At 39.5% G+C, this 26,721-nt stretch overlaps 1 protein-coding gene across 1 annotated transcript; it reads right to left on the reverse strand.

Annotated features, from left to right (window-relative positions):
- Positions 1 to 1,377: 1,377 nt before the first annotated feature.
- On the reverse strand, positions 1,378 to 26,463 carry MPHOSPH8 (M-phase phosphoprotein 8). Its single transcript, XM_020802020.3, has 14 exons — positions 26,198 to 26,463; positions 24,129 to 24,284; positions 17,184 to 18,308; positions 16,932 to 17,031; positions 14,596 to 14,817; positions 13,684 to 13,809; positions 13,511 to 13,599; positions 11,886 to 12,026; positions 11,242 to 11,328; positions 10,154 to 10,308; positions 9,169 to 9,323; positions 8,280 to 8,407; positions 5,212 to 5,295; positions 1,378 to 2,228 (listed from the first exon to the last, which is right to left on the reverse strand). The coding sequence occupies exons 1-14, from the start codon at positions 26,375 to 26,377 to the stop codon at positions 2,184 to 2,186; spliced, it is 2,793 nt and encodes a 930-aa protein (XP_020657679.3). The 5' UTR covers positions 26,378 to 26,463; the 3' UTR covers positions 1,378 to 2,183.
- Between the last annotated feature and the right edge of the window lie 258 nt (positions 26,464 to 26,721).

Here is a 26,721-nt window from a genome sequence, read left to right on the forward strand (position 1 = left end):
GCCCGGCTGCGACCCTACCTTGACATGGGGGCGCTCACTACCTTGGTATGTGCGCTCATAATCTCAAGATTAGACCACTGTAACACACTCTACGTGGGGCTGCCTTTGAGGCTGATGCAGAAACTTCAAGTGGTGCAGAATGCAGCGGCCAGACTCCTTAATGGAGTGAGAAAATCCGTTTCCGCATTGAATTCAAAGTTCTATAAGGCCCTAAACGGTTTAGGACCTCGATACTTGGCGGAGCGTCTGCTCCCACCAAGATCTACTCGGATCACCCGCACGAGTCAGGAGGTGAGGCTGAGGAACCTGACACTGAAGGAGGCCCGGAGGGAAAAGACTCGAAGCCAGACCTTCTCGGTGGTGGCTCCTTGCCTTTGGAACAACCTTCCTCCGGAGATTCGTGAGGCCCCCTATGCTGGGTACTTTCAAATGCCAGCTGAAAACATGGATGTACTTCCAGGCCTTCCCTCCTGTCAACTACTGATTTCTTTTGCTTTGCTATTTATTATTTATTTATTCCTGCACTATTTGTTATTGTTGTATGCTAACGTTTTTATGTTTTTTAAATGTTTTGATATTCTGTAAGCTGCCCAGAGTGGTAGAATATACCAGATGGGCAGGATATAAATCAAATAAATAAATAAATAAATAAATAAATAAATAATGACAGGTCCACACTCAACTGATCACAATTCAACTGCCACTCTGTTTTTCCACTGAGCAGTACTCACTGTATTTAGGTTTTAATTTCATTGTACCACTAAAAGCTCTTAAACCTGAGTGACATCACCCACTGGAATATGACTCAGTGGATGGGGGGGACGTTTTCTAGATGATGAAAATGTGCAAGTGAATGTTGGTAGCAATTGAGTGGAGTCCTAGGACATTATATCAAGGGGCTAGCTGGAATATGGCCTAACCAATGTCTGCCCACAACGCCAAAATACTTGGGAGTACTTGGGCCAAAAAAGGATTCCAAACTCTGACGTTAGGGTAGACTGCTTCATCAGAACTAACTGAAAAGGTAAGAACCAGTGAGGAAGCTTTCAAACTCTACTGTCAAAACAAAATGTTGCAGATAATTTACACTGGAGAGCTTCATTTTTAAACAAGGAGTTAGGTCAGTGTTATGCATTTCTCCAAGTGAGCAAAACAGGTTTCTGGAGGTGTGGGTCTGGCAGGTGGAATTCCCAAAATGGAGAATTTTGGGAGTCTGGAGTCCAGAAAATCAAAATGGCAGATCTCTAGCTTGTATACCTCTGCAAGAGGATACTGGTGTATGAATTGTTAGCTTTCTACCAGTAACCTTGATCCTCACGTACTTGACACAGAACAGCAGGTGGGAAAATAACAACAAAACCACACACACAAGGTGAATGAAACTTGTCTAATGATCTTTAATATTTCACACAAGAAATTGATTTATATATATGCTTTACATACAATATTGTTGGCCAAATAAAAATGGGCCATTTAATTAGGCCAACAGATTATTCCTTTGGGTCACTGTACAGTTGTAGGAGATTAGAACAAATTTATAAATATGTTCTCCCTTAAAAATAAACCCAAACTTGTATGTAATATTATCTCCTTGTTAAATCCTTGAAGAAAACTGGACTTTTACAATGATACCAAATCAAAGTTTTGTCCATATTTTCTACTTTAACCACCCTCCGTATATTAAACTGACGCCCAAACGTCTTAGTTACACCAGTCATTTATTAAGCAGAAATACCACTTACATTCCTGTGTAACAATAGTAACAAATGTAGTTCTGCTTATTTAAAAAAGACAGCATAAATATAAACAATGAAGTTACAACAAAATTTTAGTCTTTACAAAGAATCGAGAGTGTGAGTTTAAAAATCATTTGTAGATATTTGTACCATGTATTTGTACTATTCCACATTGTGGAAATGCTGAGATATGCAGTCTGGACTTCACAACTTTGAAACTGAATTACAGTCATTGGCACAAACACAGCTATATCTATACAAAAGGAAACAATCTTGTTCAATTTCTTAAGCAGCCCATCTGCTAGTTAGCATGACATGTAAATAGAGTCCAAGTGAAGAAAGTAAGGTTGAAGCATTAGTGGAGTACTGAATACACTGGGAGTTCCAAACTGCTTGGTAAGAAAAAGGAAACAAATACTCAAATAAAATGTGTCAATAATGTTCAGATCATGAAGTCAACTGCACTCTGTATGCACCTATCAGTAGCTTTACCTATAAGAGAAGACATATGAGTAATTAAGTGTCTCACAAAAATGCATTGAAGACAGATAATGTACAGTACCGGACTCTAACTAAAGGCTCGATCACACTTGCAAAAAACTCCAGTTATACCGATTTGGCTGTTTTTTTAGATTGTTTCATAGTTTTCCAAGCACATGAAACACAGCCAACATTGATTCATTTTCCCAGCCAGCGTTTTATTTCCCCCTTGCTGGGACAGTGGATTTAAATTGTATGGAATGATATGATAAGGAATGAATCGCTTCATTCCTTATCATTTCATCATGTGTGAATGTTGCTGTTAATTTACTTCTTTTGCAAAGGCATCAGGTTTCAGGGCACTGGCCAATACACTTGTACCCTTTTTAAAAATTATTTTAAAAGGCAGATTGATATATCAAAGCAGCTGCCATTTTAAAAAAAAGGAATACAGTGGTGCTCCGCTTGACAACGATAATGTGTTCCAGCAAAATCACTGTACAGCGAAATCGTCATCAAGCGAAAAAAAACCCAACTGAATGCATTGAAAACCAGTCATGAGTTCCAATGGGGGAAATACCTCATTGTCCAGCGAAGATCCTCCATAGGGCGGTCATTTTCAATCCGTCTTGCAAAGAATCGGTCCAGAAAACAGCAGGGAGTCATTTTGTGAACTGCTGATCAGCTGTTTTTAATCATCGTCAAGCAAAAAAATGGTTCCCGAAGCAGGGACCAAATCATCGTTAAACAAAAATCACCCATTGGAACCATTGCTTTGCGATCGCTATAGCGATTGCAAAAAAGGCATCGTCAAGCGATTTCATTGTCAAGCGGGGCACCACTGTACATTGTTTAGAAACATCGGGGGGGGGGGTAAGGGAACTTCACAGAAGAGAATGGGCCATTTCCTGCTTCAGACTGAAAGGAAAAAGAAAAGAGACTAGGAAAAAGGTAAATAGGACTACAGTGGAACCTTTACTTACAAACTTAATCCGTCCCAGAAAACGTTAAGTAGAAGCAAAATTTCTCATAGGAATGTACTGAAAACCATTTATTCTGTTCTGGCTGTTTTTCGTTCTTATCTAGAGGCGCCGTTCACAAGTAGAAGCATTAGTTCTCATAGGAACTAATGCAACGCTGGTTAATCCGTCCTCTACCACTAGGGGGAGAATTTTTCTTCTTTTGACCTTAGATGAACTTAGGTCAAAAAGGAAAGGTGGTGGTGGGGAACACCTAAACAGAACACCTTTAAAAACAAGCAGCTTTTAGCTTACAAAAAGGGCAGGAAAACACCTTTAAAACAGAACACCATTAAAAAAGCCACAGAATCCAGCAAGCATTATTCCAACACAGAACTCCTCATCACAAAAAGAGAGTCTAAATTGCATTTTGCAGCCTGCCTGCATCAACAGCTAGCACAGCCCCTCACAGAATATTTTCTGATTTGAAGAAAAAAGGACTGGAGTCTAAACTGCATTTTACAGCCTGCCTGGATCAACAACCAGCAACCATTACAGCAAACAGATCCCCAAAGGAAAAAAGACTTTGGAGTCACATTTTAAGCCCACACATTTTGAAACAACAGAGAGGTCACAGTACACAAAACCTAGAAGCCACATAATGCAAAAATAAATAAATTTTACATTTTAAAATTACAGTCTAATTTTCACATTTAATTTTAATTTAATATTACAGTCTACTTTTTACATTTTAATCCACAATGCAAGACCCATCAGGACACAGAAACATAACCCCCACCTAGCCCTATCTCCCCAAGCTGCAAAAAAACCCTGTACAGTGCAGTATATACAGTGTACTCACCCAAAACAAGCAGTCTCTCTTTAAAAATACAAAGTCAAACATCCAAAAATCAAAAATTAAAAAAATAATCTGTATAGTACAGTACCAAGCAATACTGTACCAGGCAGTCTGAAGACTCTCCCTATCCACTCTAACCGCTTGGACTAGCAATGTTGCAGATAAACAGCCTCTTCGCTGGCCAACGGTTAACAGAAAGTTCATATTTCGTGCTTTCCCTGCCTCCCCCGCGTTTTTTTAGTTCGTATCTTGAAGCTCCATTTGCAAGTAGCAAAATTTTGCGAACGGAGCTGTTCGTAAGTTGGATTGTTCGTAGGTAGGGATGTTTGTAAGTAGAGGTTCCACTGTACTTCCTTGCAGGTGAAAGGGCTAGAAAAAGATTTCCTGCTTTGAATTGTAAAGAAAGGAACATTGTCTCCTCTCTTTTCTAATCCTGCTCTTTAAGATGCTTTGCAAGTCTAAAAAACCACTTACTTCTCTAAACCACTTACTCCTCGACACTCAGACCTCTCTATTGCTGTGGATATATCACTTTTCTTATTTTTTTTTAAAAAAAGGAAAAGAGGGCCCCTGATTGCCTTTAGAAACAACAGAAAACGGTCAGATACAAAGTTAAGAACGATGTAACCTCCTATAACAGTTCAAATAGAACCAATGCAGTTAAAAACAATGTGAACGCGCCTGCCAATATACATACCACATGACCACCGAAAAAGAGTATTGGTATAATGGAGGTATGAAAAGAATCGGCATAACTGGGATTCTTTTCTCACATGTGATTGCACCCTAAATGTAAATACTAATCCAAAGCCTTGTTGCCTCACTTCACTAGAGATTAAACAGCATCACTCAACATATATGGCAGGTTATCACATTCCTATGTAACATTTTCTCATTTCACACACGTATAACTTAATCATGAAGTCTTAATCATTGTCTCACAGTATCATCTATAATGTGTTACCACATTATTCTTGTTCTTTATTAAAATACTTCTATACCAACCTACATCAAAATATGGAGTCAAAAGACAGTATATGGTTGTATAAAGAGCTAAAAGCATGGAATACATAGACATTTGACTAGGTTTAAATCATTTAAACACTTAAACAATTTACTAGTCTTTTGAAATAGGACATTTTGAAGCATCTGTATGTACCTTCTAACCCTAACTCACCTTGGCCTCAGGAACATCTGCCAACCGTATGAAGAATTTGTTAAGGCCTTGAACAGGACTGAAGGAATAAATAAAGTGACTGTCCTAAAATTAAAAATCAAAAATTAGTTGTATGCCCCACCTCTAAGAATATCATGTTCCTAGTCAGAACGCAACTGAACATCACATCCACATAATCATGCAAAGGGGAAAAATCTGTTTCTAGGTTAATTTCTACCAGGATGAAATGCCAGTCATTTAACAAAGGACAGGACAAGATGACTTGTACAATACTGCTGCATTTGAAAATACTGATCACGATTAAGATATATTGAGCAGCATTTATGGCAGGTCAGGCCCCTACTCTGCCTCGGCAACACTCCAGATTAGATCTACCCTCGCCTGTTCATCTACTCATTTTAGCATTCAGCTGCAACAGTTTCATGCTTAACTATGAACTCCAACACAGCATGATCAGCATTTACATAGTAGGACTGACAGTCCCTGATGGATATTTTGAGGTTGAGTGGTAGGTCCTGGCAGAGCTACTTTCTAGCAGGGCTTTTCTGTGTGTTACGCAAAGAAACTTTAAACAAGTACAAGTATTAAAAATATCGCTGGCTATTAAGTAAGATGTCTGTACAAAGGCCCTCTGTTCAAAGCCACTGCATAGCAGCTGCAGAGGAGCAAGAAGGGAGATGGCCGTCCATGTGTGAAATAAGACTAGTGTAGGCCCCCCTGTAACAAAGGTCTTCAGGCAGCTTAAATGATACAGTTCAGATTTTAAAATCCCAACTATAAGCAACATAAAAACTCATGACAGCCCCCAAAATTAACATAGAGAATACTCTGAAAATGCTGCGCTAGACAAGACCACTGGCATGACCCAGCACAGGACTCCTTGTTAGGTCTGACTATGGGAATCTGCCTTCACATGGATGGAGAGGAATGAAATGGGTATCCCTATAGATCCGGACAGGAAAAATATTTGAAGAGATTTAGAGGAGCGTTATAGTAAAGGAATTTATCTGTAGCTACTAACATTAAATTAACTCAAAAGTAAGGAGGGCATGAGGCTGGATAGAACTGGCACTGAGGGCCTGGGCTGGTCTATTAGCCTAGCCACTCGCTTGAAAGATCTGCTGACTGAATTTCTCTATCTGGGCAGGACGGCAGGCTCTGTAGGGCTGTGAGGGAGAGTAAATATAAAATAGAGAAAACAGGGGCCCCTGCTATTCTAGACATGGAGTTAAAGGACACTGCATGAACCAGCATCCCCTACATGTGGGGACCCTAAGACAGCACACTCCTGAGGAAACAGGTGCTACATATCTTCCAACAATGTACTATTTGCAGAACTTCTAAAGATCTACTATCCTAAAAGTAGACATTCTCTTGTTATATACAGTCAGAGATGTCATTTACTACAAAACAAGGTTGTTAGCAAGGTTTTTTTTTAAAAAGAGTTTCCCAATAAGAAATGTATTCTGCAGCATGTCACAAGACATCAACTAAAAGTTGTCCAAAAATTGTGCTTTACAGGAGACTACAGGTTTTCCGGAAAAGAGTTGTGGAACTGTATAGGGACAAACTGCCTATTTCACAGCCCTTCACATATTTTTATTTATTTATTTGATTTGTATCCTGCCCATCTGGTCTATACGACCACTCTGAGCGGCTATTAAATGATGACAGGGCCACATTCTGATATCATCACAATAATTCAACTGCCACTCTTTTTCCACCAAGCAGTACCCACTGTATTAGGTCTTAATTCCCTTGTGCCACTAAAAGCTCTTAAACCTTGAATGAGGTGGCATCACCCACTGGGATGTGACCCAGTGGATGGGAGGCATTTTCTGGATGATGAAATGTGCAAGTGAATGTTGGCAGCAGTTGTGAGTGGAGTCCTTGGACACCATATCAAGGGGCTAAATACTGTAGAGCAGTAGTTCCTAACCTTGGGTAATTCTTGAACTCCAGTTCCCAGAAACTCCAGGCATTTCAGCTCAGGGTGAAGGCTTCTGGGAGCTGCAGTCCAAGAACACTAGGTTATCCAAGATTGGAAACGACTGCTGAAGCAACCCTGAGACATGACTAATTTTAAGATTCACAGAATTAGTTTTACTCAACATAAGCCAAAATCCTGTTGCTTAGTGTAGTAAGTCACACTAGAGTAGGAACACTGCACCAAAAAGGGATTTAAAGAGTCAGCTCCTCCATAGGTTCTATTGATTCAAATGGGCCTACTCTAACTGACTGACTGTGGTGAAGTAAGCTGCAGTTAGATTAGGCCCATCTGAATTAAGGGAACTTGGAGAGAAACTGGGTCATTATATCACCACAGACTCAGTGGCCCTACTCCAGTGCAATTTACTATGCTAAGCAACATAATTTTTGCTATGCTGGGTAAAACTAATTTTGTGAATCTTATAATTTGTTGTGTCTTATTCTTACAACTGCTTATGTTAATGAATAAATGTAACTAGTTACGTTCTTTTTCATGGAAATTTTAAGTTATCACTAGAGATAACAAACAACTGGATAAGATTATTCATAGAGTTGTCTCAGTAAATTGTGAAAGAAATCTAAATGAATAACAAATGGAGCACCACAAAGAAACAAAAATTAAAAAAGACAGAACATAATGGCACCTTAAGGGCTAACTTATATTTTTAATGTGAGCTTTCGTGGAGCTTTTCCATGAAAGTTCACGTTTTTTAAAAATATAAAAGTTAGTCTTGAAGGTGATAACATATTTTTTTGTCTTTAACTTTTTATTTTGTTTTCAGCTATAATGCTTGCACAGGCTAACATGGCTATCCCTTATACAACTACAACTAAATCATGTGTAAGCTACAAACACGGAGCGAGAGATCTATCGGAAGTGTTCTCTATTTCCACTAACCTGATAAAAGAACACAGGGGTCTACAGTTTTCAAGCTTTTCAGATACTCAATAACAACGATCACACAACTCACTAAGCTTCTATTTCATATGATTTTTTAAAAGCATCCAATGAACTAATTCTTTTCAGGAAAATATATGACATTATTGAAGAATTGTTGCCAAGAACATGAAGAATTTACCAAGAATACAGGCAGCTGGAATTTGTCGTTTAAAACCACAGCTTGCACGCTGCATGGTCCACAAAGTCGAGCAACAACATCCTTTCCAAAGAAGTTTGCATGGAAAATGAATAGAAGAATTCCAGATCCTATGGGGGGGGGGGGAATCAATCATTTAGAGACTAAAAGAAATCTGGTTCATATTTGAAAAAAATTCAGAAGGCTGACATTTTATTTAACTGCAGGTAACATTTCAAAAATAGCATCAGTTTTTCTGGCTCACAGAATTGATTTTTTCATTCAAAGAATGTTCATGCTGCACAAAATTAATTCATTACATATCGCATCTTAATGCTCTTGAAAAGTACACCTGAGTAAGCCAGATTTCCTGTTTCTAGAATCATTAGTTCTGTTAAATTCAAAGAGCAGAACTTTGGAAAGGAAGTACTAAATTCCAGAGCAGATCTGGGAACTCTTTATGTATTAGTTTCCTATGCTGATCCTGAAAAGGACAAGACACGGGGGCATCAGAAATCAAACTACCAAATTGTATTTTGGGCACTCGAATTCTTGCCAACTCTGGGTGCTAATTTAGACTTTTCCCATTATCTTTGGAGACACTTTTATTTTCACATAACTAAATCTTCCTGCTTTTGTAAGCACGAGGCAAGCTCAAAAGCCCACCACCACTGAATTGCTTGTGGTAAATACATGTTGCTCTCTATTATACACAGAGGACATCCAAGTGTCAGTGTCAGTTCTAGTGGACTGATTTTGTTTGGCTGGGACTGAAAATTTTTTAATTATTAGATAATCTGACTGTAAGTAGCTCATTTGGTGGGCACAGATGAAACACACAAATTTGAATGTTGAGTTCAAAGTGTGATAAAATAATACGTCTAAGGAAAACCTTCAGGCACATTCTGTGAGGGTTTATAGTTGAATTCTGAAGAATAATCTGGTCCCTCACAAAGCCGATGACACGCAATATCAAATACAGGTTCCATCAAAGTAAGACGAGCTTCAAAGTATTCCCTGATGGTCTCTTCTGCCACTCGTGAGAGTCTAAGCAAAGCAAAGAAAGTATAATTACCTACTTTGAGTCAAACAATATGTACACAAAATCTCCCTTCCTGCAGCCCTCTGAAGCAGATTTTCAGGGAGCTTCAAGTGGAAAGAGGGACAAGAAACAAGTTTGTCACCCTTCTCCTTCAGGCTTTAGTGAGTCTCTCTCAACTCTATTGCCTTAAGGACAAATCTAAGTTCCTTATAAAAGTTGTAGATTAATTTTCACTATAAAGATTTTTTTAATACAAAGCAATGCAACAAGGAAATTTACAAGAAAACTCAGTAAATTCCGAAATCAACAGTAACAAGTGTAAATGTACTTGTTATCATCTACATATAGTATTTAAAGAGACTTTTTTCAGAACTGTGGAGGGAAATGCTGCTTTTTTTCTGAGCAGTGATATGAACATGGATTTAAAGTATTCATACTCTTATGACTCAGCTCTTTAAATATAATGGGAATAACGCCATTTAAAAAAATCCTTAAAACATGAGGAATGCCCAAAGACTCTTCAAAGACCCTATTATTAATAAACATATCATTCTCCAAGCTACTGACAAACAGTAAATAGTACACTCATTATTATCATTATTCAAATCTTAGCCTGAACTCTTTATCTTCTGACCTTTGAAAAGTAATTAGGTACTATTTCACTTCTAACTTCCTACCCCACGAGTTAACTGTTTAGTTTAAATTTTTTTCCAAAAACTAATTTTTTGCTACAAGTTGAAAAATGCAGTCTTCTTCCATCAAAACCAAAAGATCACCCTAGTTATAGTTCATGGTTCAGTACAGAAACAGAATAATCTCCAAAGCAAGTACTTACGTAGCCAAGTGATTGCTGAGGAGTTCATAAACTAGTAAGTTATTACACTGTTTGGCAAAATGGAGGGCATTGCTCTGATGTTTTGATGAGATGTTGCAGTCTGCTCCACTTTCAATCATAAGACGGACAATATCATAATTTCCTCTCTTACAAGCCTACATGTGGAAATGGGGAAAAAAAGAACAGCATATAAACATATTTATTCACTGGGCATGGATTTTTTTCTAACAGAAACATGGGAAGGAAGAAAAGCGGTGCTGTCATGTAATGTTCTTAGTGACCTTACAAGGTGGAAGCTGGAGAAGCAGCACCAACCAAGTGTCAACTCCTTAACACCGTCAGAGGAAGAACGAGCGAGACTGGGAAATGAGCTAGGACTGATGGGTGTGGGGAGGCACATCAACAATTATATCCTAGCGAAGAAAAATCTAATTGAGACCCACACTGTTTAAGATGGTGGAATAGTGTGTGAATGTTTTCCTTGAAATACATGCTTTGTGATCATTTCCACAGAGGTTATACAAAAAAGGGGCTTTAAAATAACCTGTATGCACTGGTCTCAGAGTCTAGAGCAACAATTACCAACTTTGGGGGCCTTGGTACCTATCAATCAGCTCAGCCTATGGTTGAGAAGTTGTTGCCATGAATCACATGCAGATTCACATGCATGCCATGCATCACAAGCAAAGATTCATGACATAAGGCTTAGTTCCAAATTTTGGCAGTCTTCTAACTAATCACTCTTCAAAGAAGAGGCAGATTTATGAAATTTTAGACTAATTATCTACACCACAGATAGAAATCAGCCCATGGTATCAGTGATCCTCCAAGGCCATTTTTTCCAGTTCTCAATCTTTCAACAATCCAGCCAAGTAAAATATTTTTTAAAAAATAGAAAAAATTTTTCAAAAGAGTGATTCTCTGCTAAATGGAATCCCTCACAGGTTTCACAAGGGGCTCATGCGGCAGATCCAGGTTGGTGATGGAAAATGACTCCTGAACCTTCCAAAGTTGCTCAACCCTCCTGACCTATAGGAAAACATATCCATATTTACCACAGTTCAGATTCACTCATCGTAAGCATATACCTTCATTAAAGCTGTTTCGCCACTATTTTGCTGTACATTGATACATGCCCCAGCTTCCAGAAGGATGGCTACAGTAGTCAGATTATTCTACAAGAAATAACATATTTATTAACACACATATATATTCTGAAGCCAAACACAGTTGAAAACGTTACACAGCATTTTTGTATAGTTTGCATGCTTTGCTCCTTAGGTTTCTTTGAAAGTTCTCAGAAGTTAATTTTAGTCTCCGCACTTTTGTCAATGTGTCAGACATGGTACAATCATAAGAAATCCTAGTTCCAATGAAAGTAGTCTAGTTGTGCTAATGACTGTTAAAATGAAAAGCTGAATATTTCTTGCATTTAAAAAATAGAGCAGTGGTTCCCAATCTTGGGCTTCCAGATGTTCTTTGATCATCGTCCAGAAATCCTGGCCAGCATGGCTAGTGGTGACAGCATCTGGGGGTTTAGTCCAAGAACAAATGGAAGGCTATAATATGTAGATCCTGAAATCTGGAGGATTCAGCAATCCATTCAATTAAATGATCCCGGCTGTACCACTTTAATTCCTTGTTCTGGGTATAAGGAATAGGAAGAATTTTGAGATGAAAAGTCTCTGAATAAGTAAAAATAAACAAAGGAGCAATGAAAAAAGACACCAACCTTTTCAGCTGCATGTATCAAGGCAGTTGTTCCATTTTTTTGTCTGCAATTAACTCTAGCCCCTTTCCTGATGAGAAGTCGAAGGATATCATCATGACCCCCTGCAGCAGCGAGCATCACAAGAGTCATCCCACTAGAATCCTGTAACAGTGATTTGTTCATATTGAGTTTTGAAGGACAGCTTTCTAAAGTACAACTCTGATTAATGAGGAACAAGATACCAAAGATCATTCATAGAAAGTGCATGATAGATGCGTAGTAGGACTTAAATTTGTGTTGTTGGACTTAAATTTTTGTTTGTTGGACTTGCATTTTCTTTAAGCAAGAACAGCAAAAAAATGAAAAAAAATTGTAGCAGCTTTTGTTCAAGCTATCGTTATAAGTAAAACACAGTAAAAATGGAGGTTTTTTGCCCTTCCAATGGCAATTCAATAACTTTGGCCCCTGCTCCTGAGAAGATGTTGAAGGATATTCTTCAATGGTTAAAATATAGAAAGGAATTCTACTTTTCTAATTATTACATTTCTTTCAACAACTGTTGTTCAAAGCAAATCATAATTATAGAGTACACAACCACATTAAAAGCTGGACATCTAAGCAAAAAAGCTTCAGCTAGAGCAGGTGCCCAATGTTGTCACTGCCTTCTCCTCTCTCTCTCTCTCCTGGAACTTTTATCATAGACTGCCTGGCATAGGACAGCCCAGCTAGAGAAGGCACATACAGCATTGCATCAACTGGATAAATATGTGTATCAATTTTTTTGAAGTAAAATGCACACTTAGAAAAGGTCTGCCACAGCACACCTTGGAGGTGCTGTGGCACTTGGAGGAAGCAGTCCCTCTTGTGTGAGAGTGAAGGAGATTGCCCCTTCTAGGATGGTGTTTGCCATTTGCAGTTATTTTTCTACTTTATATTTTAATTTATATTAAAATTAAAACTGTTAAAAAAAGATGTGTTGGCTGACGAATCAGGACACTTTCTTAATAGGTCAAAACCTTCCAGATTAATTAATCATGCAGGGGTCATCTCTACATGCACTTAATATAAATAAGATACACAGCAGTGAGGCTTGAAGTGAGCCTCAAGAGTGTCATGCTGTAATGACTGCAGTCTGAAGAAACTACTTCATACACAAATATGAATACTGCCGCACAGCTGGACTTAATGAGGGTCCCGCCCCTGGGCTGGACCATCCACTTATGTGTCCTGCAGCGGTGGCAGCCTTGGTCAGCCTTCCAATCGCTCCTAGAGTGCTGCTCTCTTTCCGCTCATCTAGCCACTTGGCAGCCATACAGGGAGACTCGTCCTCTCCCCCCCCACCTGGAGTTGGCTAGATAAATAAATAATAATAATAATAATAAGCAGAAAGACAGCAGTGCTCTGGAGCGATTGGAAGGCTGACTGAGGCTGCCACCACCGCCGGAAAAGAGTGGACAGTCCGGCCTCAAGGGCCAGACCCTAGCTAAGTGCAGCTGTGCAGGGGTATACGTATATGAATACCCCAATCTCTACATTTGTATATTCTATCACTGTTCACTTGACTGCCCCCAGGTCTGTTACCTTCCTGCATTAATATTCTCCCAAGGAAGATTAAACATTAAATTACACATTATACAAAAATGTACCTCTTGGTCAAGATTATACTCTTCATTTGAATTAAGTGCCATCTTCACTGTAGCATAGTGTCCGTTTTTAACAGCGTCCCGCAGCTGAGCTAAAAGAAAATAAGTTCAATTGGACAACATCTGTTTCAAAAGTGGAGGCATGAAGATTTTGCATCTCTGAAACTGTTACTCACTGGATGATACTGGTTCAGCTGACAAGTGATTCTCATCTCCTCCATCGAGATGTTTCTGGAAGTCCTCCAGTGACAGCCATTCTAACTGCATGTCCATGCCCAAATTCAGAGTTTGTTGCTTTGCATCTATGAAGTTCAGGTTTTTACAAGGGGGGGGGGGAAGAGAGGGATTATGTCAAAACCACCAAATAAATCATAGTTCTGCACATACTGTATACCATTTCTTCCCACTGCTCCCCTACTCCAAAACAAAAATAATGCAGAGTACAATTAGTGGAAAAATAAATTGGGTGAGAAATAAAGCTGATTTTAATTTAGACAATACATTCTGTTTGTGGGTAATTTGTACAAATCTGGGCTACTGGTGTTTAAACTGAGTTGCTTGACATCTGTTTTGTTTTGTTTTTATTAAACAGTGGGGAACTGAACACTTCTGATGTAACATAATTCTTGCTTCTGCTAGCAGTCACTGGAATATGCCGAAGGCAGGGTATATAATAATAATCTTTGGATGAACGGAAAACAGCTTTTCTTAAAAACCCACTCCTCATACACCATAAATTTTATAAAACTAAAATGGGAGAAAAAACCCAATTCCAAATATATTGTTGAATTTAAGTAGCATGCATGAGTGAAGAAGCCTACTTCATCAGTCATATGAAAGTGGATGGAAAGGACAAGGCTCCAACTCATACAGCAATAGCTAAGAGAATTCTACCAAAACTTTCAAAAACAATGAATCAAGAGCTAGAGGCAACTAGCTACTAGCAAGAGAATTTGCAGTTACTTTTTAAGAAATAATTACTTATGTAATTTAAAGCAAATCTCAGAAAATAATGTGCTGCTGTTAATGCTGCAAATAGATTTTAATGACTGTCTGCATTACCTAATACTGCCAAACATTCAACTTACCAGAAATGTCCTCAATCACATCATGATCACCTTCTGCAGCAATATAAGCCCAGGTATCTGTCTCGTCTCTTGCGCTCCTGCCATACATATGTTTGTCTTTTGATCTGAATTCATCTGCAGATCTGTAATCATGTGCTGATTCCTCTCTTTTATCCAAGTATTCACTTTTTTCTTCGGCAGAAATGCTGAGCACATCAAATGCATTCTTGATCTCTTTCACATCTAAAACCCAGTTAACAAAATTATTGTGGACTGTTCAATAGAGCTTAGATATATTTGCTGTGAAAAAAATTACTACTATATGATTAATTCACCAAAAAGTTTAGCACTTTCTACATTCCAGAAGACTTGATAAACTTCTACAAAATCTACTGTTGAGAATGAAGAAATTTAATGTTTAGGTCTGTAGAAAAGGTTGAAATTTTAATTTTGGAAATGCCTTTAAGAATGCCTTAAGAGGAAGTAAAAGAAACCAACAAACTACCTATCACCAGTATGAACATAAAAATCCTGCTAGATCAGACTAAATGCATATTTAGTCAAGTATTCTAACTCACTGGAACACAAGGCACTACTTTATACTGAATCAGACCCTTGGAATCTAAACTAGTACAGCGAATAGTGACTGGAAACCAGCTTTCCAGGATTTTAGGCAAGAGTTTCTCCCAACTTACCTGGACATGCTAGCAACTGAGCATGGGGCATTCTGCATGGAAAACATGTGGTCTTCCACTGAGATTCACCACTTTTCATAAGACTTCCCACATAACCTAAAGACAATTATGTTTACAACAGCAGCCTCCCACTTAGATAGACCCTAGCAACTGTTATATTGTTTCTTTTACCAGAGATAAGGAACTGCAATCAGGACTAGAAGCCACTGACAGCCTTATCCTCGCTGGGTTTTTCTAATCCTTTTTAAAAAATAATCTCCCTTTCACCACTTTCACCATTTCAAAGTTTAACTATGAGCTATGCATCATTCAGTTTCATTAGATGATAGCAGTTTCTAGCATCAGGAGGGAGAGAAAAACAACTCCTTATTCAACATTTCTTGCTCCATGCAGAAATACAGACACCTCTATAACATCCCCTCTTCCTAACTCACCATTTTTCTAAGCAAGTAAGGTGTGCTTTTTTAATGCTGCAACTGCCGCAATCTTTTTTCAGTTAGGAGTTGCTGGAGCAACTCTGATCACCTTTTCTACCTCTTCTCTAGCTTTAGAACAACTCTGAGGTTTGGTGATAAGAAATGTACACCAAAAGATGGTCACAGGACAGATTTGCAGACAGGCAATATGGGAATAAAAGGAATTCTGATTCCCTTCTTAAGAATCATCAATGTGTCATGTTCCTTTCTGATAGGGGCTACATCAGCACCATTTCTGATCAAGCACTTGTAGCTCAGCTCTCTCATCAGAATTTAGAATATTTTGCCATAAAAGGCATAATTTGACACTTGCCTAAAATGAACTGCATTCATTACTGTAACTTATGGTCACATTTACTAAACTATCTCTGAACTTTAAAAAGTAATATTTGTGGTTTATATTTAACATTACTTTAGCATTCAAGTATAAACTTCAAGATACTTTCTGTACTGTTCTAAAAGGGCTAGAATAAAATATCAGTAGGAACATTCTGGCACTTTCAGAGAAGGGTTGTAGAAGAGACAAGAAATGGTTTCGAATATGGTAGATGTTTACCAAGATACCTCTGCTGGCTTTTTAAATATACTATTTAAAAAAACAAAACACAGAAATGCAAGCTACTGTACTCCCTAAGCTATGCTATCTTTCTAGATAAAGATCACTTAAACTGTACTACTAAGTCTTATGCAGAGATGTCATCAGATGAACACAGTAACCTCAAGATGATCAATAACTCTATAAATGTTTCTTCTGCAGAGGCTCACAACTGTGTAAAGCCTGGTCTACTAATCAAACACCATGCTGTGCATATAAAATGCTTTTGAGAGACCTCTTTGGCAGCCAGACCTTTGGCAAATAGATTTCTGCCTTATAGATGTGTTATCCCTTCCCCCTGAGCACCTTTCCATATTACAGTCTCATACATCCCTCTGTGAAGCATTTTTGGGTCAAAAGAGTGACTGCCAGGAGGAAGAGAGGGCAGAGAAGTACTCTTCTACAAACTCCATTGTATGGACTCAAATTTGAATCCAATGCATTTCAATTAAACAGCATAGGGCAAAGCATTAAAGAAACTCAACATTAATAAAAAAAACTGCATCTTCAGTATTTGTTTTACTACAAGAACAAAATATTCTAAAATGATTTTTTAAATTCACACAGGAATCCAAAGAGTTTTGCACTTACTTTTGAAATTCCTTTGCTCTTTTCTGCCCTTTTCTTCCTTGTCGGAATCAGGCCTTTTCAGAAGTTTCTCCTTTGTTTCGCTTTTTTTGATTTCCTTTTCCTAGAAATAAAAACTAAATGTGAAAGGAATGTTTGAAGGCACCTGTGTCAACCAAAGCAAATTAAGTGGAAGAGGAGAAGGAGAAGAGAATGGGTGTCCAGAAAGGAACAAGCTACAACAATTTTAATTTTGCAGCATTCAATTTAGATTACCTTAATTAATGTCCCTCTTTCCTTTGAGTCAATATTAAGAGTGCTTTTAGACAAATTCTTCTTGCTGATGGTGCTTCCTCCTTTATTGGTTTCAGGATCCAGAGTAAATTTTTCAAACAGACTCTCCCCCACAGAATGCTCTGAAGACCTGTCTTTAAATCTCTCTTCATCGTCTCTCCAATTCAATTTTTTTTCTTTGTTTTCAGCCACTGTTGACTTCTGAGGCACATCCCTGGCAGAGGACTGACCCACTTTAGTGTCTTTGCTCTTCAGTTTTATATTACCACTTAACTCCCCTACTGAATCAATGGACTTGCGTCCTCGGTCATCAAGCAACAGTTTTGGACTTTTCTGCACTGGAGTGGGTGTCATGGGTCTCTTGCTGTCTAACTCAGCAACAACTTTTGCTTTCTCTTGAATCTTCTGCTTCTTGTGTGCACTCTTCTTCTCAGAATACCTGTCCACTTTCCTACTGTCCTCAAGATTTTCGCCCTTTTTGTGTTTCTTCTTTTTTCTCTTAACTTTAATTTCTGAACTATCATCTGTGTTTGATGAACTGTCTGGCTGCTCAACTGAAATCCAGGACATTCTTTCTTTTTCTAATGGCTCTTTTCCATGACATGTCTTACGTTTATCCTCACTGTTGTCAGAGTCCAGATCTTCAATATCAGCAGCCTGAGGAAAAAAATCATCTGGCATGCTGGATTCATCATCCAACTGAAGAGAACTGTATTTTCCCTTTTGCAAATGTTTACTTTCTTTAGACTCCTCTTTCAGTTTTTTCTTCCCATCTTTGACTTCTCCCTTTTTTTTATTTGTATCTTTTATATCTTCTCTCCTCTGTTTTTTGAAATCTTTTGTACTTTCCTTTAACTCTGAAGTCCTTTTTTTTGGTTTTGAATCTGAAGCCAAACTATCAGAAGAATTTTCACATTCTAGTCCAGGTCTCTCTTTACCTTTTGCTGATTTAGACTTTTTCTTTTGCATCTCATTGTGGCTTTTGTCCTCCTTTTCTTTAGATTTTTTCTTTTTCTTCTTTGGAGAAACATCTCCTTTTGTATCACTTTGCCAATCACTGTCTGCTTCAGAATCTGCTTCAAAAAGATCATCATTTAAAGGCAGTTTCTAGAGAAGAGGAACATAAAGGTGGTTATTTAACAGATGTGCTTAAGCTAAACATACAGCCCTGAACAAAAGGCAAGACAACAGCATCTTCAGGTACTCGATGCCTGCTCCCTTAGATAATTATGTCAAGATTTTTATAGAAGGAAGGAAACGGCCAGAATCCAAAGATTAGAGGTTTGGGGCATTCTCCTTATGATTTCAGAATTCCTTCTCTTTAACTAGTTAAGCAAAACGTTAACTTTTAAAAGCAAGCTTTGTTTCAAGGAGCTTGCCTTGTGATAAAGGAAGCTTCTATTTAACTTATTTTTTACACAAAATATTATAACTTTCTAAATTATTATTCTATTATACATTTTATTAAGCACATTAAAATAAACATATTTGTGAAGCATGACATACAAGAATAAAGTACAACAATTATCATACGTAAATTATATATAATGGACAAGATCCTACTGATTATTTACACTTGTGTAAGGGAACTCATGGCAGTGACAATTTGAATGTAGGCCCAGTAACATATCCAGCACTTTATTAATGAGCATCAATTTAGTGCCATATCGTATGCATCATCCCTTGCACAAGCATGAGTTGTCTACAGAATTCTGGCCAATATATAATCATATATTATATATTGAAAGCAGTTGTTAAAAAAAAGTTAAAATTCTACCCATTCCAAATTCAGTTACATGGTTCTTCGGTTTGGAACCGTCAAACTCCTAAAAGTCTCCACCACATATATTTAGCATGTGTGGCAGGAATGAGCATTCAGATTCAGAAATATTCAGAATTCACTCAACAATGCCATATTCAGATAGTTCTGAATACATTTGAAGCTGAATTTGATCATTCCAAATATCTGTAATAATAATTCCTAATATTCAGAGTTGTATTTGCACCTGTAGGCTAGAAAGCAAAGTTTTTTTGTCTACTAGATGACGAGGAAGTGAAAGTGAAATCTATTTCTCAGGTATCGTGGACTGACTTCCTGAGAAATACACTCTGGCACCATGAGTACTGGGGTTGTGATGATTCCCCCAAGGGAGAATTAATAGATTCATAGACTAATATGTTATAAATCAACTGATAAAAATTCTCTAAGACGTAAGGCCCTGGGTCTAACAGACTTTTTAATGCCAAGGACCGGTTTTCTTGAAGACCATTCTTCCAAGGACTTGGGGGGGGGGGGGCGCCGCCGGCGGCGTCCATGAATGGGGGGAGTGGGGGGCATCCATGTGTGAGGGTACTTGTTATGCAGTAGTATGTTATGCCATCATTTAAAGTGTCTCTGAGACATCCCAAATAAAGATCAGCTATGCTAGGTCTTTCCTGACAACTTTCTTAGTCACATCCTACAGCAGAAGCCATGGTCCACAGAGAGCTTTCAAAGCATCAGAGGGATCTCATTGTTAAAAAGGTATCAGTCAAGAGAAGGGTATAAAAGAATTTCTAAGGCATTAGATATACCATGGAACACAGTGAAGACAGTCACCGTCAAGTGGAGAAAATATGGCACAACAGTGACATTACTAAGAACTGGACGTCCCTGCAAAAATGATGAAAAGACTGGAAGAAAATTGGTCAGGGAGGCTGCCAAGAGGCCTACAGCAACATTAAAGGAGCTGCAGGAATATCTGGCAAGTCCTGGCTGTGTGGTACATTTGACAACAATCTCCCGTATTCTTCATATGTCTGGGCTATGGGGTAGAGTGGCAAGGCGGAAGCCTTTTCTTACGAAGAAAAACATCCAAGCCCGGCTAAATTTGGCAAAAACATATCTGAAGTCTCCCAAAAGCATGTGGAAAAAATTGTTATGGTCTGATGAAACCAAGGTTTAACTTTTGACCATAATTCCAAAAGATCTGTTTGACACAAAAAAAACAACACTGCACATCACCAAAAGAACACCATACCCACAGTGAAGCATAGTGGTGGCAGCATCATGCTTTGGGGCTATTTTTCTTTAGTTGGGACAGGGACCTTAGTCAAGCTAGAGGGAATTAGGAATAGTTCCAAATACCAGTCAATATTGGCACACACCTTCAGATTTCTGCTGGAAATCTGAATGTGAGGAGGAACGTCATCTTCCAGCATGACAACAACCCAAAGCATACATCTAAATCAAAAAAGGCATGGCTTCACCAGAAGAAGATTAATGTTTTGGAATGGCCCAGTATTAGTATTAGTAAAAGTATTAGTTTAAGGGTGCACACACATATGCAACCATATTATTTCAGTTTTTTATTTTTACTTCCCTCCACCGAAAAGATTTCAGTTTGTTGTTCAACTGAGTTGTACAGTTCATAGGTCTCATTAAAGGTGGGATTTTGCAGCCCAGGCAAGCACACTCCTCTCTCCTCTTTTTTGTAATGCTTGCTGCTTGGGGCCATTTGAGCTGGCCTCCCTCTTCCCTCTGCCCAAGCTGCTCCCGCCCCCACTGAAAGAAGCCTCCACAAGCCTCCACCGAGGCTGCCTCACCTCCAAGACACCACCACCAGCAGCAGAGGATTACCCCCTCCCTCTTTTTGTGATGGCTGCCGCTGTGTCCTCGCGGCCCAGCTGATGTCTCCTCACAGACCGGCACCGGGCTGCAGACCGGGGGTTGGGGACCGCTGAGATACATCATGTTTTAGTCTCCTGCCTCCTCTTTTTGCTTTTTTCATTCTTCCAACTGCTACTCTAAGATTGTGTTCACTCACTCAACTGTGCTATGCCCCAAGCTGTTGGCACAGTTCTCAGGATATCTGCTGCTCCAATCTGCCTGCAGCACTGCCTAGAGTATTAGTCCACTTCCCAGTGCAACCTGTCCTCTGCTACTTTAATGCTGCTGATATTCCAACTATTTAGGGCTCAATCATTATGCCCATTACAGTCATTTCCTAATACCTAGGCCAGTGCTGATGAACTTTTTTGAGCCCGAGTGCCCAAACTGCAACACATAATCAACTTATTTATTTCAAAGTGCCAACACTGCAATTAAAACCCAAATACTGAGGCTTTAGTTTAGAAAAAACAACTGCTCCTGTACTGCAAAGGTTAAATGCTTGTGTGTGTGGTTTTTTTTCCTATGGACAGTATTAACAAAGAAATACTTGCTGGACCTCCAATCTCCCATTGGGCTAGATCGGTAATGGTCGACACTGCACCCCTCTGCTGGACCACTGCACCAGCAGAGGGGAGTGCCAACATCTAGGATTGGAGGATGGGTAAGTATTTCTTGATGGTGACTTATGGCTCGCATGCCCACAGAGAGGGCTCTCTGTGTGTCAGCTGTGGCATATGGGCCATAGGTTCGCCATCGCTGAGTCCTAGGCATTGTTGGCTGTTGGTGTACCCTTTTTCTTTAGCACAATCACTGAGAAGGTGTCACAGGACACAGGGAAATCCTTTAAAAATGTTTTGCTTGTTTGCGTGTATTTTAAAAAGGGAAATAATGACAATATAGTATTCATATTGGATGTAACAGAGTCTTGGATATCTGGAAATATCAATTTTTCTTCAATTCCAAATTCTGATTCCAATGTACTATAATTCCACAATCTGAATGTTTTGGCTAGTACATACCTCTAATGTGTAGGAAAATGCAAAGTGAATATGCTTGCTTATTTATCTATTATACAAGCTGCCTGTGTTCTCAGGGTGGCATATAACGTATAATATAATACCAAGACAATTAACATTAAAAACAAAGTAAGGAAAGCCAGCAATAGGCTCTCAGCTAAAACCATATGAAATGAAAACAATTTATATGGGCCATGCCTAACAGAAAATATAAAGGGAGCTAACAGCATCTTTTGAAGCAAGTAGTTAGTACTAGAAGTACACACGTTCCTTTAAAAAAGACCTGCCCCTCATGCACTAACTGCTCCTAGGACATGACACAACCTAATTTGATGCTGCACTAACTTCATCTAGATATCTGATTATGGAAACTTGTCCAAAACTGTAAAGAGCTTTGAAGATCAATACCACCACTTTGAATTCAACATGGAAGGACATTTATAGTTATCATTCCAGATAATAAAAGCCAATCTATTAAGACATCAGTCTTGGTTTTGTGATATAGCTGGATATAGCTTTCACTGGTCTTAAAATGAGAAGTCTTTATTAATGACTTTCCAGGGGAGGGTTGTAAGGAAACGCCATTACTAAGATTTGGAAATGCTTCCAATGCTCGATGTATCTGAATTCCCTTTCTTCCAAATCAATCTATATGGCAACAGAATATAATCTATATGTAACTAAATAATCATGATTCCATTTTACTATTCATATTTAACTCTTTTTTTAAAGTCATGCATCTCAAACAACTGATGCTTTTACGAAGTAGAATAAATCAAAATCATAATAATAAAGTAATACTTTTATCAAGAAGAGTCAACAAACTCTTATAAGCTAATTTTTAAGATAACAAAAGACATATCTAGACTTCAGGGGTCAAAAAATTAAGTGAATAGATGAAATTCTGTTCACAAAAGTTATACTATATAAAGTCAATGACATCATCAGCCGGGCTGTTTTTTTCAGAAAGTACAAATCTGTTTCTGTCCTGAGGCAGTCATGACACCCAGGTAATCACTTTCATTACTGGGAACTAATGGGGGGGGGGGGGGTTTCCATTGAATGGGATAAGAAAATCTTTAATTACTGAAAATTGCAACATCAGAATGAAATTGGCTCAGTTGATGTCATCAGCCATATACAATGTAAGGTCTGCGAACAGGATTTCAGCCACCATGAGACAGCTACAGAAACTTGCCCTCTGTCAGTTGTGCTTACTTTTGACTAATATACACAAGAGTACAACAATGCTTACAGCTGTAACCTCCCACAACATTTCCTCGAACCTTCCTCCACTTAGCATGAATACTGGCCATGCAGGCTGAGGGATTTTAGGAACTAGAGCAAAGGTGCAACTTGAATATGACTTTATTTTCCTTTCTACTTCCTCTGACCAGTTTGCTGAGGCATTAAACAGGTGACCTGTACCACTTCTCTTGCTTAAGATCTTTTTCACATAATTTTTATTTCTTTAAATATACAGTGGTGCCCCGCACAGCGAGGTTAATCCGTTCCGGATTAACCTTCGCTGTGGGAAACATCGTACTACGGAACACAAAAAGGCATTGGAACGCATTAAACAGCGTTTAATGCGTTCCAATGCCAAAGAATACTCACCATTGTGCGATGTTTCCCAGGGGCCGGCAGCCATTTTCGCGCCCTCCCCTCGCACGAGGGCGCCAAAATGGCTGCCATCAGCTGTCCGGCGGGTCCAAAATGGCCACCGGAACAGCCGAAAGGGGTGGGGGCGCAGCGTTTTCGCGCCCTTGGTAAGCAAGGGGAGCGCGCGAAAACGCTGCCGGAAGCCCCGAAATGGTTGCGCGCAAGTTTCATGTCACTTTTATAGATAACACAGTTTTCAGAGTTATAATGACAAAGCCTTTTGGGGGGGACTCACCTTAACTAAAGAAGTACTCCTGTGCCCCTTTAATTTTTAAGGGTTATCCTAAGAACACAACTACCATAGTTGATCCAGATAATGTGGCTTGTCCGAACAACGGAAGAGAAATAGACAGATTATCTGCAGATACAATGTATATTCTTTACTATAAGAAATAATTATGACCATTTAGTCAACTATCAACTACTTGACCTGATTAGCCCAAAGTCATTTGTTATCTATTACACTGAACTGTCCTGAAATGGCAGAAGAGAGACACTGCAGCTAACCAGCTGAACGCTGGTTACAGAAACCTGGATTATACAAAATAGGCTTACAGCTAACTCTGAGTGGGAAGTTATTACCAAAATCAAACATACCTGTATCTCTTTTTTAGTTGGCTTAGGCTTAGCCTCCACTATTTTGTTTTGGAACTCAAGAAGTACTTCTCTACAGTCTTCCAAATGTTCTTCAGGTTCCCATGTGTCGTCATCTGGTGGATAGCCTTTCCATCGTACTTTGTAGAGTATTTTACCCTGACAAAGCAAAGACAATGTATAACTAAAATGATTTTAAATATTTCTTTATTTTATTTTTATTTTGGGTTAAAAGATAATCTGTGGGAAGATATTCCAAATTCAGGCATTTCTCTATAGCTGTGGACATCTGTCACTGGATACGGATATAGTTGGTAGTAAGCTGTGGTGCTGGAGGAGACTCTTGAGAGTCCCCTGGGCTGCAAGGAGAACAAACCTATCAATTCTGAAGGAAATCAATCCTGAGTGCTCACTGGAAAGACAGATCCTGAAGCTGAGGCTCCAATACTCTGGCCATCTCATAAGAAGAGAAGACTCCCTGGAAAAGACCCTGATGTTGGGAAAGTGTGAAGGCAAGAGAAGGGGATGATAGAGAATGAGATGGCTGGACAGTGTCATCAAAGCGACCAACATGAATTTGACCAAACTCCGGGAGGCAGTGGAAGACAGGAGGGCCTGACGTGCTCTGGTCCATGGGGTCACAAAGAGTTGGACACGACTTGCAGAGCAATTAACAAAGGATTGAAAATCATTCTTGTTATCTAGGCTGTGTGGACATAATTTAGCAAAGCATCTCTAGATACAGTTGGCAAGAAGTAGGGAGTGTCAGAATCTTCACATACTATATCTATGCACTGCTGAGTGACAGGTATGGGGAAGTAAAGAAACTTATCTTAGGTTTTTAGAATAACATATCTACAGTACAGCCCATTGCTCTTAAACAGGATTTTAATATTGTCCTTTAACCATTTAGACCAGTGGTCCCCAACCTTGGGCCTCCAGATGTTCTTGGACTACACCTCCCAGAAGCCTTCACCACCACCTCTGCTGGCCAGGATTTCTGGGAGTTGAAGTCGAAGAACATCTAGAGGCCCAAGGTTGGGGACCACTGATTTAGACAATGGATGTACTGTATCTCCATACAGAGAGATAAAAATATAATACATCAATTTTGTCATGATAGCTTCCCCAAAGAAATACAGGAATTGTAAATTGAGTTAACAAGAGGTATAGAAATGGCTGTTACATCAATTTAGGTCTATGGCATCGCTACTGCCTACATGTAGCACGAATATCCAAAAACAGCATGTTTCAGATGATGGGCAGGGTTGTCCCGAATGGATATGTATTGCACAATGCATCTTTATGCCCCAAAACAAATTATTTTAAAACTGTGTACAGGGGAATGGGAGAAAGTCATTCTGAGAGAAGCCCACCCCCCTGGGCATGGATGGGCATTACTGGTCTAGTTGGCAGCATTTTCTGGCTGTGAAAGAAGAAAGTTTGAAAATACTGACTCTCAGTGATGCAACCAGTAACTACTACTTTTTCAAAGAACGGGTCATTCTGTTCTCTAATAATCCCCATGGGGGACACTTTTGGTTTTTCAGTTCCTTCCTTCCTTCTTGACAACCTTGGACCACACACTTTCTGGAAAACGATAATTTGCTTATTCTCTGTTGGTTAGCCTGTCAACATGTTTTAATTTGTTCCTTTGCTATTTAGACTGTTCAAAGATAAAACAGGCTTTTGCTATATGAAACATGTTTTGGAAAGTAAGCTTATCGAGAATTTTTAAAGGGAAACATACCCTATTATCTCCTCAGAACCTGACATAGAACAGAAATATTTTCTCTTCTTTCTCCTCATCCTTTCCTCCTTTATTATTCCTCCTTGAACCACGTTGCCATCATCCCTCCCCAAGACTCTGGAGACACTGATGCGCCAAAACCAACAGTCTTACGGCACCTTAAACAATCTAGGGGGGGCTACTCTCGTGGAAATTTCGGAGAGACTGAGGACAGGGTCCCCTCCCCGCCGCCCCCCCACTTGCAGCCCAAGGCGAGGAAACAGAGCATCCTCTCCACTGCCCGGTCTGCCCCTTCCCGAGGCCCGCCCCCCTCCAGACTCACATCTTCGGTTTTCACGTCCAAGATTTTCTCCACCTCATACACATCCTCCTCGTCCTCACTGTCGCCGGCGGCTCCTGCCACCGGCCCTCCTCCTCCTCCTCCCGCCTCACCGCTCTTTGGGTGCTCGTTGCTTCCAGCCGCTGCCTCTTCCTCCTCAGACCCGCTCACAGCCGCCGCCATGTTTGGGCCAATTTTTCAAACAGCACCACGAAAGAGCCGCTGCGTCACAGCCGCTCCTTTCCTCCTCCCCCCCCCCCCGCCTCTTGCCCGACTCGGGTAACGCCAGGGGAAGGACCTAATGGATAGCTAGAAGAGCAGCGCAGGCCTCCACCGCCTATCAACCCGTCACGATGTCCGTGACGTCAGCACAACACTCGCCAATCAAAAGCCTTCATTTTGAGGAGGCGGCTACCAGGATGGGACGCAGAAACACCCGCGAGCAGGGGCTGCCGGGAAGAGTGGCAGGAAGAAACGAAAGGGATAATAGAGCCAGCGACGTCCGTTTAAACATCGGATACCGAGTC

Source organism: Pogona vitticeps, chromosome 3 (assembly GCF_051106095.1).
Source record: "Pogona vitticeps strain Pit_001003342236 chromosome 3, PviZW2.1, whole genome shotgun sequence".
NCBI lineage: Eukaryota > Metazoa > Chordata > Lepidosauria > Squamata > Agamidae > Pogona > Pogona vitticeps.